This window comes from Erythrolamprus reginae, chromosome 2 (genome assembly GCF_031021105.1).
Source record: "Erythrolamprus reginae isolate rEryReg1 chromosome 2, rEryReg1.hap1, whole genome shotgun sequence".
Lineage (NCBI taxonomy): Eukaryota > Metazoa > Chordata > Lepidosauria > Squamata > Dipsadidae > Erythrolamprus > Erythrolamprus reginae.
The window spans coordinates 308,998,730-309,016,297 of NC_091951.1; the positions used below are offsets into that span (position 1 = coordinate 308,998,730).

The 17,568-nt window shown below is 35.6% G+C and overlaps 1 protein-coding gene across 1 annotated transcript in view; it reads right to left on the reverse strand.

Annotated features, from left to right (window-relative positions):
- Positions 1 to 17,568, reverse strand: part of RASA1 (RAS p21 protein activator 1) — a 55,428-nt gene that overhangs the window by 9,113 nt on the left and 28,747 nt on the right. Inside the window, exons 12-21 of the mRNA XM_070743062.1 lie at positions 16,209 to 16,296; positions 15,534 to 15,611; positions 10,236 to 10,393; positions 9,930 to 10,006; positions 7,024 to 7,196; positions 5,049 to 5,208; positions 4,730 to 4,872; positions 3,143 to 3,258; positions 1,179 to 1,265; positions 247 to 314 (exon numbers count right to left, since the gene is read on the reverse strand). Coding sequence (XP_070599163.1) covers positions 247 to 314; positions 1,179 to 1,265; positions 3,143 to 3,258; positions 4,730 to 4,872; positions 5,049 to 5,208; positions 7,024 to 7,196; positions 9,930 to 10,006; positions 10,236 to 10,393; positions 15,534 to 15,611; positions 16,209 to 16,296 — 1,148 coding nt within the window. The remainder of the gene's footprint in view (positions 1 to 246; positions 315 to 1,178; positions 1,266 to 3,142; positions 3,259 to 4,729; positions 4,873 to 5,048; positions 5,209 to 7,023; positions 7,197 to 9,929; positions 10,007 to 10,235; positions 10,394 to 15,533; positions 15,612 to 16,208; positions 16,297 to 17,568) is intronic.

The window sequence follows — 17,568 nt, forward strand, 5'->3', positions numbered from 1 at the left end:
GCTTATACTCGGGTCAATAAGTTTTCCCAGTTTTTGTGGCAAAACTGGTGCCTCAGCTTATACTCGGATCGGCTTATACTCAAGTATATACGGTACTCTCATTCTCATTTTATTACTGACATTTCTAATAAGAATTACACATTTTAAAATTTATAAATTTAACCAAGTATTAGAATGTCCTTGAAACTAAATAGGTAGTGTTGTCCTAATGATAAATATGAGTTAATTACTATATAATGTATTCACCTGAGATGATATTAAACATCCTTGGATTTAGAATAGCAGGGCAGATCAGCCGAAGGAAAACAAAGCCACTGAAATTTTAGATACATGAATATGTTGATGTTTGAAATAAAGGAACAAAACATTACAAAGTTACTAAGGTGCATTTATCTCATTGTTCTTATATATGTACTAGCAACAGTTCATTGCTTCCCAACCCTTATTCTAAAGCAGAGAAATTATCCTTTCCACACCTATATCTAATACTTTGTAAAATATTCATTACTGATTGACAGAATGATAGAAAATATTTTCAAAAGTCCTAAACTTTTTAAAGCTAAAATAATAGCCTATGTCACCATACCAATGTAAAATTCAATAAGTATCAATAAAGTTATATAATATATAGGTATGAAAATAGTTATTTTATATATGTACTGCTTAATAAGTAGTTAAACATACATGTCCACAGTCTCAACAAGATAAGAAACAAAGATAAAATCTGGTGTATTAATTTCTTTCTCTCTCTATCTCATAGTTTTCTGATGAGGTCCTGTTCCATAACATATTATGTTATAGAAGGATTAAGTGAACTATCACCAATAACAGGGCTTTACCTTTACAGTGATGTTATAACATTCACATTTGAGATTGCACATTTACTAGCATCTTTTCGCAAGAATACAAAGACATATTTCCTAATTGGGATATAGGAATTACTTACCCAATTAATATTTTCTCTCAAACATGCAATGTTTTGCCTAAATATGTTATACTGCTTTATAATTTATGAAAAGTGATTTTTTTTCTAACTATGAAGGCTAAATATCGTGCATTTTCAAAGTTTTAAAACAATATATTTTCAAAGATAGTTGAAAAATAAAACATAAAGGTGAACTTCTCAATTATAGAACGTAACAGGCAATGAAGCAAAAATAATAGTAAAAATATCTTACCTAACTACTCTTGTCCTCATGGTTGTGTTGGCTGGCCACTTGCTCTGAACAGATTTTTGTAAGCAACCATAAATATACCTCAGTGTCCTATTCAAATAATACAATTGTGATAATAACACATATAAGTTTTACTAGTCAAGTATTCCAAACATAGCTGATATTCCTGATATTTCATATTATATCTATAAAATCAAGAGTAGTACTTAAAAAATTGTTGCATGAAACATCAGGGAAAGTTGAATGAAGTAAAATACATCTGATGAATATATATTACACAAAAACTTTAGCAAAGTACTGAACTTTAGAAATTTTACTTTTAGGGATCAACTGAATAACTGAAAGATACATAATTTTAAAACAAATTTAAGAACTTTCTAAATGTTCACCGAGGTTTTTAACAGTGTTGGCAGTGTGGTGGCCTAGTAGTGAAGACTAGGTCACTTACTCAGAATGTTGAGAGCTCAAACCCAAGTCGCAGCAGATGTGCATGGCCTTACTAAAGGCAAATCATGTCAGACTAATCTCATTGATTTATTTGACTATGTCACAAAGGTGTTGGATGAAGGTGGTGCCGTGGATACTGCCTATCTGGACTTCAGCAAAGCCTTTGATACAGTTCCACATAAAGAGCTGATAGATAAATTAGTGAAGATTGGACTTAATCCCTGGATAGTTTAGTGGATTTGCAGCTGGCTGAAGTGTAGACATCAGAGAGTTATTGTTAATGGCGAGTATTCTGAGCAGAGACAGGTTACAAGCGGTGTGCCACAAGGGTCTGTTCTGGGTCCTATTCTTTTTAATATGTTTGTGAGTGACAGGGGAAAGTTTGGTAGGGAAGGTTTGCCTATTTGCCGATGACTCTAAAGTGCAAAAGGATTGATATTCCTGGAGGCGTCTGTAATATGGTAAATGATTTAGCTTTACTAGATAAATGGTCAAAGCAATGGAAACTGCAGTTTAATGTTTCCAAATGTAAAATAATGCACTTGGGGAAAAGGAATCCTCAATCTGAGTATTGCATTGGCAGTTCTGTGTTAGCAAAAACTTCAGAAGAGAAGGATTTAGGGGTAGTGATTTCTGACAGTCTCAAAATGGGTGAGCAGTGTGGTCGGGCAGTAGGAAAAGCAAGTAGGATGCTTGGCTGCGTAGCTAGAGGTATAACAAGCAGGAAAAGGGAGATTGTGCTCCCGCTATATAGAGCTCTGGTGAGACCACATTTGGAATACTGTGTTCAGTTCTGGAGACCTCACCTACAAAAAGATATTGAGAAAATTGAACGGGTCCAAAGATGGGCTACAAGAATGGTGGAAGGCCTTAAGCATAAAACATATCAGGAAAGACTTAATGAACTCAATCTGTATACTCTGGAGGACAGAAGGAAAAGGGGGGACATGATCGAAACATTTAAATATGTCAAAGAGTTAAATAAGGTTCAGGAGGGAAGTATTTTTAATAGGAAAGTGAACACAAGAACAAGGGGACACAATCTGAAGTTAGTTGGGGGAAAGATCAAAAGCAACATGAGAAAATATTATTTTACTGAAAGAGTAGTAGAGCCTTGGAACAAACTTCCAGCATACAAAAAATAATATAAGGGCAGACTAGAAGGATCATGAGGTCTTTTTCTGCCATCAGTCTTCTATGTTTCTATGTTTCTCTCTTAGGGCACAAAGAAAAAAAATATCTTCTGCAAACTCCACATGGCCAAAAATGCAAAGGTGGAGGCTGAAGAGTGGGGGCCGGGCTTCAGCAACATTTGATGCATAAGTCACAACACAATTTTCGCCCATTTTGTATGCGGTGCGTTTTATATTCTGAAAAGTTATGAGAACAATGGACAGAATGTCTTTGCTCTTTCTTATGCCGGGAGGCAGTAAAGTGCCAGAATGTGTTCTAATTAATACATGTGAAACTGAAACAACCAAATTTCAACAGATTTTTCTAGAAAATATTGATGAACTCACGGAGGTAGTATTTCTGCAGCCATGAATATTTTTTCCACTAGCTCTGAAAGAATACTTAGTAGATGTGTTAAGTTAGTATTTACATCTTCATTTTTTTCTAATTTTGAAGGATTCAACTGAAATATACAACCGTAAATTGAACATTATTATTCAAAATGAAATATATTAAATATATTTACAATACACATCAGTATAAGATTAACAGATTAAGACTACTGGGATACACAGAAATTATAAATTCAATAATAAGCATATGGGTTATGTCTAAAAACGAAGCATTCTTGGCTTTTTTGTCAAATCTTTCTCAGAAATTTCATCAAATAAAATGCAAAGACACTGCGTATATTACAATGGAAAAATATGTACAGGTTAAATACAACTATTTTTGGGTACAATAATTTCAGACGATATGAGGTTAGAAAACATTTTAATCTCTTAATTTCATCTGAGATTAGACCTTTTGCCCAATCCTATTGGCCTTTTGCAGGACTCCTAAAACCTGGTTTTCTACATAGGCTGGAACTCCAGATGAGTGATAAAGCCCACCACAAATGGGCTTTATGGATTATGAATGGTTATTTTGTGATGCTTGGCTGCTATATATTTTTTAATATTATGTGTTTTATTTATTTGATCTATTTTATTGTAAACTGCTCTGAATCATATATGTGTGATGGTTGGCAATATAAATTAATTAAAAAAAACAAGTTTTAAGAGTCTAGAGGCTATATTTACATTGTACTACAGTAGTCCCTCACCTATCGCTGGTGTTACGTTCCAGACCTGGCCGCGGTAGGTGAAATCTGCGATGGGGAATTTATCGACTGATAGTACTTATTTAAGTATTTATATTGCAATTGTTTGGTAAGTTTTCATTGTTTTAAGTGTTTATAAACCCTCCCCACACAGTATTTATTTTAGATACAGTATTTAAATACAGTATTTACAATTTTAGATATTTTTTTTTTTTGGAAAAACCTGCCGATCGAGTTCGGCGGGCTGTTTAAATCTGCCGATCGACTTCCTCAGAAACCCGCGATGAAGTGAAGCCGCAGTAGGTGAAGCGTGGTATAGCGAGGGACTACTGTATATGTATATCATTGAATATCACTACAGTGGTACCTCTATCTAAGAACACCTCTACTTACAAACCTTTCTAGATAAGAACCCGGTGTTGCAGATTTTTTTGCCTGTTCTCAAGAACCATTTTCCACTTACAAACCCGAGCCTCCGAAACTGTAACCGGAAAAGGCAGGAATCTCCTGGGAGGAAACGGGGCTGGAAAAGGTGAGGAGAAGCCTGTGGGAGGAAATAGGGCCTCCACCCTCCCTGTGGTTTCCCCAATCGCACACATTATTTGCTTTTACATTGATTCCTATGGGAAAAATTGCTTCTTCTTACAAACTTTTCTACTTAAGAACCTGGTCACAGAACGAATTAAGTTCGTAAGTAGAGGTACCACTGTATCTTCATCACAGGCTTATAGCATTAAAAATTGCTGTAAACAAAACAAATGTACATTAAAAAGTGTTTCGTAAAGAAAACATGCATATTCGTTGGATAGTAATATTAGCTGAAGTTTCTTACCTCACAAGATTGTTTACTTTCCATTATCTTTAAAATAGAGTCCTTTAGAGCATGATGCACAAAACGTGTAGCTGTTGCTTTCATATACTGTTCCATAAGCGTGCTTGCCAATGTGGTGGCACGGAATAAAGTAGTGGCTTCATCTGAATAAAGATATGTGTTTATATACTGGGTTCAAATATATGTGGCATTTTTAAAAAAACCTGTGATATTAATGATACAAAAGACTCTAAAAGAAATGATTGAGAATCTTGGGAAAAGAGAAAAGGAATGTCATAGAAAATTAATTTCAGAAATCAGTTAAAGATTTACAATGTACCTTCCATGTATATTTCTCTGTCGTTTAGCGTTCGCAATAATAATGCTTCCAGTTTTTCATGGAGAAAAATTTTAAGTAAAATACTAGCCAGCAATGTCCGATCTTGTCCGCACACCTGAGATAATGCATTGACCACATGCAACTCTTTTTGCAGTACCAACTGAAAAATAAAAGTTAATAATTTAATATAAAATTGAAATAGCATAGGTTTTTTTCTTAAAAGAAAAAAAGAAATCAAAAATTAGTAAATGCAAAAATAGAATATTACATAGTGAATAAAAAGTAGCTGCAGAAGCTACTGTAGTTTTACAATAAAAACTATTTTAAATATGTTTGCGTGTCTCTGATATATTTGTACTCCAAATGATATATTGATTATAAACATTTTACAATTTTCATGTATTTATGATTTCGGTACTTTTCCCCCTTAAAAGCTATATTCTAAATAACTTAATTTCCCTTGCTGGGTAATAAACTATATTATGAAAGCCATTTTTAAAAATTGGGTCAAACCTTTGTTATTATTACATGTTAATTCTGCTATTACTGCATATTATCCAAGTTAAAATTTCCAGGCTAAATCATTGGTAAGTTATCTTATAGTACATATAGTGTTAAGTTTATCCCTGAGGTTGTGAACAGTGTTTTTATTAAAATATATTGAAATTATGTCTAATTAAAAATTTTGGGTTTTTTCAGATTTGAATTCTAAAATTATCTGAACAATGCTGCATGTTTACTTGTTACGTTTTCTTTGCATGTCTTCCACATTAAGTAATATGTTGTTCTCATGGTATTTTCAGCATTTATTACAGTATGCTAATTGATGGAGCTGTATACAATCTATAAAATATTTTATATCAGTTTTCCTTTAAGTTACAGCTTGGGAAAATTTTATAGGCATGTTCCATAGTTCTTCCCATTGGTTTCTGGGGATTGTTTCTTTTAAGTTTTACGTTCAATTTATCTACAATTTTAAATTTTTCTGTTTCTGTATCAAATGTAATTGACACCTTATATATGTACCCTAGTAGGTGATCTTAATTCTGTTCATGCACTTCAAATACTATCCTTTTTCTTAGAAACCTTCCCTAATTTTTGAGATCAGTTTTTATTATTCCAACAATTTATAGATACACGGACTATAATAAGTTTAGCCTTCACCAAGTCATTTTTGTTGCAATTCTTCTTTAATCTATTATGGAGACTAAGTGGACCATATCTGCATACATAATTCTTACTCTAGTAATCTCCAATTTGAAACAAAAGCCTAGGGGTTAAATGGTTGGACTTACTATGTTTCTCATGAAGTTCCAAACTTTGCCTTATAATAAATCCTTTCATCTATGGAAATTCTCCATCATCCAGGTCATGTCTGTCCCAAAGGTGCTTTTTCAAAGGCAATTGGACATTTGTTTTTACCTTGAAAGGACAGTGAAAGGATACCACCTATCTGGTCTCCTTTTAGCAGTTCCAAAATACTGACTTAGGTGACTTTAAGGGTACACATATATCCCCAAGTGGCCTCAACAACTCTCAAAGAGCTAATGACCTTGTCCAGTTGCCTTTGAAAAAGCATCTTTGGGATAACAAGTCCTTTTCAATTTTTGTTCATTTTCATGGTCCTCCATCAAATATATTTATGTAGTTCTATGCTCCTTCAAATAATAAAGTTCTAGTGTTCGGGGATTTATGTATTCTGTTAGCTATCAGAGACAGTTTGCTCAATAATACAGTTTGACATTTGGAAAGAGCAATATTACTCTATCTTTTAAGTCTTACAAAAATTGACATTATTTTCTGAAGAATTTCAGTGTATGGCTTAAATAAATCTAAGCATCTTCTATTCAAATTAAGAGCTACACAAAAATATAAACACCTTGAAAGTCCCAAAATAAAAATAATTTTCTTATATTGACAAGAAACTCTTTCGAATATTTTTCAAAATACAACTGAAATTACACTATTTCAATACCTCTTTAAATTCACTATATTCTTCTTCAGGCATTATTTTCTCCATAGAATATCGTGCTCGGACACGCAAAGAGCCTGGTTCAATACCCTTCAGGGGTACATGTGAACTGAGCTGAAACCATTCATCTGTTGCTTGTCCTTTTTGCAGTCGGTTCAACTGACATCGCATAAATACTAGAAATATAACATTACAGATTATAGTTAGCGTTTTACAATTCTGTTATACTGTAACTGACATGTCAAAAGTTGCTGTTCCTGGCCAACTTTATCTGGGCTAAAAGTTTTGGAGGTAAGGCCTAGTTAGGACTTAGATGGACCAGGAAATCATAGTGGTATTGGCTAAACTGTGATAGGTGTGCATGAATATATGGGCTGATATTAAAAGTTTGATGTGAAAGATGTAAAATGATTTTCTCTGTGTTAGAATATTATACTTGACTTCATTCCTACCCTAATGTTTTAAACATATAATAAAACATGAATTATTTTATCCCTAAGCTTAATAAAGTGTCTGAAAAGTTAATTTTCCAGTAGGATTAACTGTAGCATAATTCAGCATGGATTACACAATTATTTTCTTTATTATATAGAATAAATCATTCTAACTTCTAAAAATATGTAATGGAATGTGCACCTAGTGGAGCAGTAAATAAGACTTTAAAAACAAAGAGCTATAGCAGATAGAGGTCCAGATTAAGAGACTGCATAGTCCTAACCTGGATGGGGAAGGAAAGGAAAGAGATTGAGGGTAGCCACACCCGATATATCTATATCTATATCTATCTATCTATCTATCTATCTATCTATCTATCTATCTATCTATCTATCTATCTATCTATCTATCTATCTATCTCATAAATTCACTTTAGCACAATTCTGTCTCTTAGATGTTTACAAATAAAGGATTGAACTCAAATCGATTTTGCTGTGTTGTCCTTGTGCTTAGGTCTGACAGAATATTTGATTATTTACAAATGCAAACAACAAAGTATTTATCAGGACCACTGTTGCATCACATAATTTCTTCAGAGAGAAAAATACAAAAAGATTTACTTTCTTAAAAATACAAAGAAGTTAAAATTTAATCATTCTTTTTTTCAAGTCACCTATGTACTAAGTATTTTATCTCGTCTTAAAAGTTTCAGAACATAATAACTTTATTATTACATCTATTTCATTTTCTCAGAGTTATTAGGTGTATATTTCATATTTTTACCATTTCTAAAAAAAAGTTACATACAGGATCTATTTGGGTTGATCATAATTTTTTACTTATGAATTATCTTTTTCCTACAAAGGCTAAGGTTTTTGCGCTCTTCCCCTTCATGTACTTCCAGTGCAGAACTGCAAATTATTTTGCTGATGTAAATAAAAAAGAATCATGGTTTATTCTTCGCACTAAAAATATTTTAAAAACTATTTGTGTTTGGTTGATATGCTTTTATTACTGATACATTATTAATACCAAACTTATTACTACCAAAAATTCTAATCAAAGTGTTTGTATATTGCTAGACAACATATATAGAAGAATATTCCTTTTGTTTTACAACCTCTCCCAACACAAAACTGAAAATGTTTCCTATAAGAGAGTAGGACTGGTAAGTAAGACTAATGAGATTGAGTTTCAATACCCCAAATTTTGTCTTCAATTTTACTTCCTAAATCTATTTCCCATCTTTATCTTCAATAAATGAGTATGGACAGATGTGTATAATTTGGGAATCCTCACAGTCTCAAAGTTCCTGGCTATGAGGGCTTTAGTAAATCTTTGAATTGTATATTGGGAGTGGTAGTTACTCATATCCTCGTGACCACTCATCTGGACTACTGCAATGTGCTCTAAATGGGAGTAGCTTTGAAGAGCATACGTTCCCTAGTTACTTCTGCCATCCAATCAGCCAGGAAGGGTAGAAATGCTTCAGGTCCCATTGGCCAAGGACTCTAACCTATGGCATCTAGCTTGTGGGACATTCTACCTTTGGAGATCAGGTCAGCCCTGAGCCTGCTGGCTTTTCGTAAGGTTCTAAAGACTTAATTCTGGCACTGGCCCTGAGACCATGCAAGAAACTACTTTTTGGTTAGGCTAGAGATCTGAGTTTACATTGATTGGCCAATGTGGTTTTTTAAAAACTTTGTAATATAGTTAATTTTTACATTAACTCATATAAATGGAATAATAAAAAATAGATAAACAAATAGAATATATATTCCTTCTTTATTATCATCACAGAATACGCTCAAAGTTGGGCACATACTCATGCTTGGTTAAATTCAATCTTCATTGTCTTCTATCTACATTTCAGGCATTGCCTTATTTTATTTATTTATTTATTTATTAGATTTGTATGCTGCCCCTCTCCGAGGACTGCCTTGTTGTTTCATCTTCCAAAGTTCCTCAAAGAATCAAGGAGCTAATACAGATTAGGTTATTTATTATTTATTTATTAGATTTCTATGCCACCCTTCTCAGACGACTCAGGCTGGTGGTTATCTGGGAACAACTTTGTCAAGGGCCTGAGATGCTGCATCATATTAGCAGCAAACTATGCCCATAATTCACCTGCCTATAGAATTGCTGAAAAATTCCCTAAGTGGAAATCAGATAGGATTTGAAGATCATTTGAAGTGAGAATAAAAAATGGTCACTATCCTCTCTTGTTTTCAAACAATTTCTATGAACTGAAATTAAAGCTGGAATGACTACCAAACAGCAATGACTGAAATGATTACCAATAGCAATGAAATTTACAATATATTATATGCTAAGGGTGATATTATAGGAAGGGGACAAAGCAGTTCAAAGTTATTTGAAAACTGTTTTTATTTAACTGGAGAAAAGAGTCATTTTCTTTTTTGATCAATGCAATAGTTTTGAAATGTTTTTTTTTAAAGTACCAAACTTACATATATCTTGGTCTTTACTCTTCTTTGTTTTATTACTAAGGCTTATTTCAAATCTGTTGATATCAGAAGAAAGATCACTAGAGAAAAAAAGAAAGAAAAACCAGATTCATATTTGCATTTTACCTTCAAATTGAACATCAAAATGCCAAAGGTTGTTGGTATTTTCATTACAGTTATATTGGTAAACAAATGAAAGAAAGCTGAGTACTATAAAACTGTCTGATTTCCAATTCCATTTTTAAAAAGTCTATTCATTTTGTTGGCAAACATTTCTGCCCCATGTAATAGAATTTGTATGGAACTTACTCAAACACAAACTCCTCTGACCACACAGGGTTCTGACCTTCTCGTACATGGGTTTTTGCCACTTGAACAGAGTTCAGGGATATATTACAGTAAGGATTAGTAAAATGTTTTGCTGGAAGTGTATGGGCTTCTTCAACATGTAATATAAGACTGCTGACCTAAAAAAATTGCAACAGAATTTTACAATTTATTTTAGACCAATTATGTAGCATAAAAAAATTTGTACATAAACTATAAATGGTTATGTTTACTGATATATTAAGTAATTATATACCTAGTAATGCCACATTAAGAACTCAAACATAAATTGATTTAACCTGAAAGCTATTGTATATTCTTTCATATCTATCTAATGTTGGTAAAGTAACCCAAAAAATGTCCGGATAGAAATCACACACCACTAAAATAAGAATATAATGCGAAATTATTGACTGATGGTTTTTAACTGTGGGTTTGTGCCTGCATAGAGCAAATTCAGAGAAACTGTTTAATGATATTACTGCAAAGGTTGACAAACAGAATCCAGATCAACAATAAAAGTGATACATTTAATTATTGAAAAGGATGGGGTGGGGCAACGCACCTGTTGCAAAATAAATTCAGAAAACCATTAATCTCTGTGGAATGCAATAATCTTCTACAAAATATCCTACATTGCTATTAATGCAGGAACTAGTAGAAAATTGAAGAGGAGGATCACCATGCCACTTCCTGGGGTATAAAGAAATGTCATAGAATGTGGAAGGCATTAACATCAACCTCTATTTAAGCTTTTCTGTAATTCATAAAGAGTTTGCTCTGTGCACACACATACAACCTTTTGAAAGAACATATAGCAATCCTGTAACAAAGTTAATATTTAATTATAAAAAATACTATTCTTATTATTTAAAAAATGCATAATGATTAATTTAGTCACATATAAAATTGGAAGAAAGAGTACTGTAACATTTAAATATTAATTGTTCTACCAAATATTAAGGCATAATCAGTACGATTTGCTATTTACTATTTATAATTCTCAAAAAATTTTAGAAGAAAAAGCAACCCAATAGGGTCATACCATGTCAATTGGTCTGGGAGGTCCCTGCTCAACCATCACAGATTTCGATGAAATTTTGTGTGAACATGCAAACTTCTCCAATGAACACTGATAAAGTGTTACGTGTGCCAATGCAATACTTGCGGAGATATAGTAATTTGTTTGACTTCATATTGCAGCCTTATACAGTATGACACTGAGGTTCCAGAAACGTTGAGACATAATATCTCTGGCAATATTTTGTTGAGAAACAAAACTTGATCACTTGGTACAACTTTTTGTGCTCTACTAAACAAAATAATAAAAACATTCTCATGAGCGATCTTCATCTAGATAATTTGGAGCAAAGCTGGCTGAAAATATTGCAGCACAAAAAAAGGTTAAAGTTTGGCTTTCTCTGGAAGGAAAGGTATGGTAAACATGAAATTTTGTGCATAATAACTTAGCAACACAAGGTTTTTGAATATAAAATTTCATTCTCCTACTGCTTTCCAATAATTTACAAATTGAATGTAAAGTTGACTATTTTTTGAAAACATGCCCAAAATAGGGTATTTTCAGCCCAATTTTACACACACACAAAAAGACCTTCTGGAAACTCTGTTAAATCATTCTCACTAGAAATAATATGTTTCAAGCCCCCTAAAAACGTAGGGTTGTTTTTTCATCGCTGATGTATAAAGCAGTAAAAATAGGGACTGTTTAATGGGTTACAAAAAGTTTATTTATTTATTTATTTTATTTATTTAATTGGACTTGTATGCCGCTCCTCTCCGTGGACTCGGTGCGGCTCACAACATATACCAAAATACGTAACAATAGTTTGTCCAATTAAGATGCTAAAAAGAATTCTTAAAATTCTAATTTTAAAACATTCATTCACATTCACACAATAATCAGCTAACGACATTTCGTTGGACAGGGGAAGGTCTAATGTCCCCAGGCCTCACGGCAAACATGTGTTTTTAGATTCTTTTGGAAGACAAGGAGGGTGAGGGCAGTGCGAATCTCCAGGGGGAGCTGATTTCAGAGGGCCGGGACCCCCACAGAGAAGGCTCTTCCCCTAGGTTCCGCTAGCTGACATTGTTCGTTCGACGGGACACTAAGGAGACCAACTCTGTAGGATCTCACCGGTCGCTGGGATTTGTGCGGCAGAAGGCAGTCTTGGAGATAGTCTGGTCCTATGCCATATAGGGCTTTATAGATCATAACCAACACTTTGAATTGTGTCAGGAAACCAATCAGCAGTCAATGCAGTCCGCGGAGTGATGACGAAATATGGGCATGGCTTGGAAGGCCCATAACCGCTCAAGTGGCTGCATTTTGGATGATCTGAAGTTTCTGAACACTCTTCAAAGGTAGCCCCATGTAGAGAGCATTGCAGTAGTCGAACCTCGAGGTGAAAAGGGCATGAGTGACCGTGAGCAAAGACTCCCTTGTCCAAATAGGGCTGCAACTGATGCGCCAGGCGAACCTGGGCAAACGCCCCCCTCGCCACAGCCGAAAGATGGTGGTCTAAAGTCAACTGTGGATCGAGGAGGACACCCAAGTTGTGGACCCTCTCTGAGGGGGTCAATAATTCTCCCCCCCAGGGTAATGGACAGACAGATGGACGTGTCCTTGGGAGGCAGTACCCACAGCCACTCCGTCTTGTCTGGATTGAGCTTGAGCCTGTACAAGACAGCCAATTTTTGTTTCTCTTAACAAAATATTGCCAGCGATATTATGTCTCAAAGTTGTTGAAACTTCAGTGTCATACTATAGAAGGTTGAAGTATGAGGTCAAACAAATGGCTATATATCTGTAAGCATTGCATTGGCATACCTAACACTTTACCAATGCCACCTGAAAACGCTTTCTTCCTCAATTCCTTGCGTTTCAATGATGGATCTGGCCAGCAGAAAAGTGAAGGTAAATCTGTGGAGGAGGAGGATGCGCAGCTCTGCGATGTTAACCAGGAGGAATATCTCCACCATCAAGCAGGCCTCAGTATATATGGCGGACTACTTCTACAAGACATATTGGAAGGACTTAAGCTGACAGGCAGGGGACGGGGGGCACCATTCAGGATGAGCTCTGTCTTCCTTCTCCTTCTTGCTTTTTTTTGGGAGGGGGAGGCAAGGAACAAAAGGAGAAGGAATACCATGCAGATAGAACTGTTATACTCTTGTAGAGAAAGGAGGGAATCTTCCAGCTCTGCAGATGTGATCACTGTTGCGAGTTGGCAGGACATCTCTTCCCTCCCCCCCAACCTTCCCTACCACTGTTTTTGGAGCTGCCTCTGGAGAGGCAAAGGGCGACCCAAGGGATCTCCATACCCGTCTTCAAGCTCCTCGAAGCAGTGGACAAGAGGTGAGTGGTTCCCGCTGGCTGCATGCCCCATTTTTGGATTCAGGGATGGGATTGCAGTTCTGCTGCCCAAAAACACTTTCCTCCTGCCACCTGAAATTCTTCCCTCCCTGGCAATCTCCAGTAGAGATTTTGGGGGGTGGGGGGTTGATTCATCCATCACTGCTGCAGCTATTCCAGGGAGACAAAGTTGTAGGGGCAGCCTGAGGGTGTGACAAACGCACAGGGCCACAGCATCAGCATGCCCAGCTCCTCCGCCTCTCCTCCTTCAACACCGACCATAGCGCATGCAAACAGCGTGCATTTTCCACCTCTCCTTCAAATAACCGATCAACCTCCACTCCCCTTCCCTGCTATGCAAAACACTTTTCTCCCCGAATCCAAAAATGTAGCATGCGGAGCCCCCATAAAAATCATACCCCATCTCATCCAACCCACTGCAGTTAAATGCACAGAGGATGATAGGATTTGTTTTAAACAGATAAAAGGATATGTGTTGCTCATTATCAAAATCCAAGTGAGGACGCCACTGATCCTGATGCTGATAGACAGAGGCAGAATTCTTTTTTTCTTACTTTTCTTCCCAAAAATTAAGGTGTGTCTTATACACCGATGTGTTTTTTACTCCAAAAAATAGGGTGATTTTTAGAGAAGAATATACTAAATTCTCAGATTATATTCTCAATATATAATCCACACAATGATAATCCCATTATAATTAGACATAAAATATACTAAATGATATCCCATACTACCAGATATACAGTATGTTGCTCTATTGTGATTATAGAACAATCTATAAGAAAAATGGCAATTAACATAATAGAGTGGTACCTTGTTTTACGAACTTAATTTGTTCCGTGACCAGGTTCGTAAGAAGAAGTTTGTAAGATAAAACAATGTTTCCATAGGAATCAATGTAAAAGCGAATAATGCATGCAAGCCCATTAGGAAAATCCAAAACTTTAGAAGCGAGGCGAACAGAGGGCGGGTAGGGTCAGCGAAAGGGGGCAGGTGGAGGAAGAAATGACAGGGGGGGGGGGTTTCCTGGAAATGTAAGGAATAAAGGTGTCTGGAGGAATAAATGGTGATGGTGAGGTCCTGGAAACGTAAGGAATAAGGGTGGCTGGAGGAAGAAATGGCAGGGGAGGGGGTTTCCTGGAAATGTAAGGAATAAGGGTGGCCCTGCCATTTATTCCTCCAGCCACCCTTATTCCTTATGTTTCCAGGAAACCTTCCTCTGCCATTTATTCCTCCACAGGCTCCCTTTCCCTGCCTCTACAAGCACTCCGCTAGCGTTGCTTTAGCCACCCGCTATCCCGGGGCGGCTGCAGACAGCTCCTCAGACCCACCATTTTCTAGCAGATGGCATGGGGGAGGGGGAGACCCTGCACGGGAAAGCCTGGCTCCAGTTCCCTTTTGATCATCAGAGCCTGCTAACTTAAAATAACTTGTTTTGGCCGCTGCTGGCAGCAGCCAGGAGAGAAGCGAGGGTTCGTAAGACGAAAATGGCTTGTGAGAAGAGGCAAAAAAATCCTGAACGCCCGTTTGTATCTCAAAAAGTTCATATGAAGAGGCGTTCGTAAGATGAGGTATCACTGTAATTGATTATATAACTGCTTTTTCTTAGAATTTGGTTAGTAGGTTAGTTCATGATTCTCCTATTAGCTTTGACTTCATTATTAAAATTAAAAATTAAAAAGTGTCAGAAGCAAAGCAGTACTTGTATGTTATTAAAATTATTAACACTATTTATTTCATGTTTATTTCAATCTTTAATTTGTTTAAAGTACATGGCAAAGGAAACACTATGATTGTTCTAAAAAAAAAGTTATAACTTCTTTATTTTATACAAGTGATACATTAGTTCAATCAAAAACATTTCAGTTTCAATAAATACACTTTACCTGACGCAAACGTTTATTGGATGTTCCTGAACTTGTTTTTCGTAAATTGCAAAAAGTTTGCAAAACTTTCATCCAGTCCTGCAAATAAGAATATCTCAGATCAGCAGTTCCCACCTATACAGTGTAAACTTTTATAGGTCCATAGCTTGGTTTAGGATTACAAACAAAATTGCATTTATGCTTAGTTCCTTAATTTCTAGGTTATTTAATTAAATATAATTTGTTACAGCAGGTCTCTTTCTTATTTCCCCTAATGAAGAAAAGTAGTATGATCATAATCAATTAACCATTGAATTACAGGAAGGTAAAGTATAAAGGCAACTGAAGACACTTTTTTCTGACTATCCTATTTCTGTAAGTATTTGCTCTTGTTCACTTCTAAACAGATTTCTTAAATCCTTACAAGCCTTTACCGTCTACTTTTTAATAAACTGCTTCACTAAGCTGTATGCCAATTTCCTTACAAGGAAAATATACTTTTTGGGAGTGAGTGTGTGCATGCGTCCACACACATGTTGTAACCAAAAACGTTTGACCTTGCATATTATAAATAAAAACCACTATAGCAAGCACATTATTACAATCCAATCTAATTTTTATCACACTACATTAAAAACATGTCATATACTGCTATCTTAATCATATCACTTCGGTAGCTTTTTAAAAAATGTTTACCTGTGCCTGTTCTGGAGTTTCTCCTGCAAAGTAAAAGATGTAATGTTCTTCACTAAAGTGCTGAACTACTATCTGAAAACAGTTTGGCCTATTTAAAGGAAAAACAAACAAACAAACAAATAACAATAGAATTCTTTTAACAGAATACAGGTGTCACTGCTGGGATATGCAGGGCTTTTCATTCCCATGTGTTTGCTATTATTATTCTCCTATTGCAGTGCATTAAAATCTCTCTTTATTTTCCAAATATGCCTATATTTTTAATTTATAATATGCATCTCTTTTTAAAGCACATTAATAACATAATTTAAGAATAAATCACCTCGAGATGAAATGGGCAGAAAATAAATGTAATAATTAAAAATAAATGAGTTAATATTGACTCCCAAAACTGCATGAATTGAAGTAAACAGTAAATTCTAAATAGTCAGTTTTAATTTGTTATAGTCTTTTCCAATCTAAAATGTCATTACATACAAATTCGTTTTTGGGTAATCAAAATGTCCCAATATTGGGTTTGATGTTGTTATGTTTATGATCAGGAACTAAGAAAATTTAAAAACAATTTTGAATGATAGAAAGAAAAATAATTTTAAGATAATCTAATATTTCAACAATTTTACAAATAATACAGACTAGGAATTTAATCAACACTTTAATGCAAATTATTTTTCTTAAGTTTCCAAGTGCTAAGAATAACACATTCATTCATACATAGTACTTGTTTTTGGTTTAGGTTCTGTTGTAGATTTTGGGGAGATATTGGCCAGGGGTGAAATTCAGCAGGTTCTAACAGGTTCTGGAGAACTGTAAGTGTACATTTTGAGTCGTTCGGAGAACTGGAAAATACCTCCTCTGGTTGGCCCCCAAGTGGAGTAAGACTGGAGATTTTGCAATATCCTTCCCCCAGGAGAGGGGAGAGAAAGAGGATTTTGCAGTATCCTTCCCCTGGAGATGGGTAGGAATGGAGATTTTGCAGTATCCTTCCTTTAGAGTTGGGTGGATATAGAGATTTTGCAGTATCCTTCCCCTGCCATGCCCACCAAGCCACGCTCACAGAACCAGTAGGGGGAAATTTTGAATTTCACCCCTGGTATCGGCCTGTTCCAGCAACTCCTAGAAAGTCTGCTTCATGTCATAAACATCATAATGGGTGTCAGCAACCCATGCCCCCAGAGCCTGCATGCGGCTCTTTGGGCCCTCTGCTGTGGCTACCTGTCCCATCACTGGCTGCTCCGCCCCTCACCTTCTCCTCTTTCACCTGGCCTGGCCTAAGAAGGTAAGGGTGATGGCGGGGTATGGCAAAGCAGCCAAGGCTGGTTCTCTGGCTGTGAGAAGATCGGGAGGGTGCGCATACGTG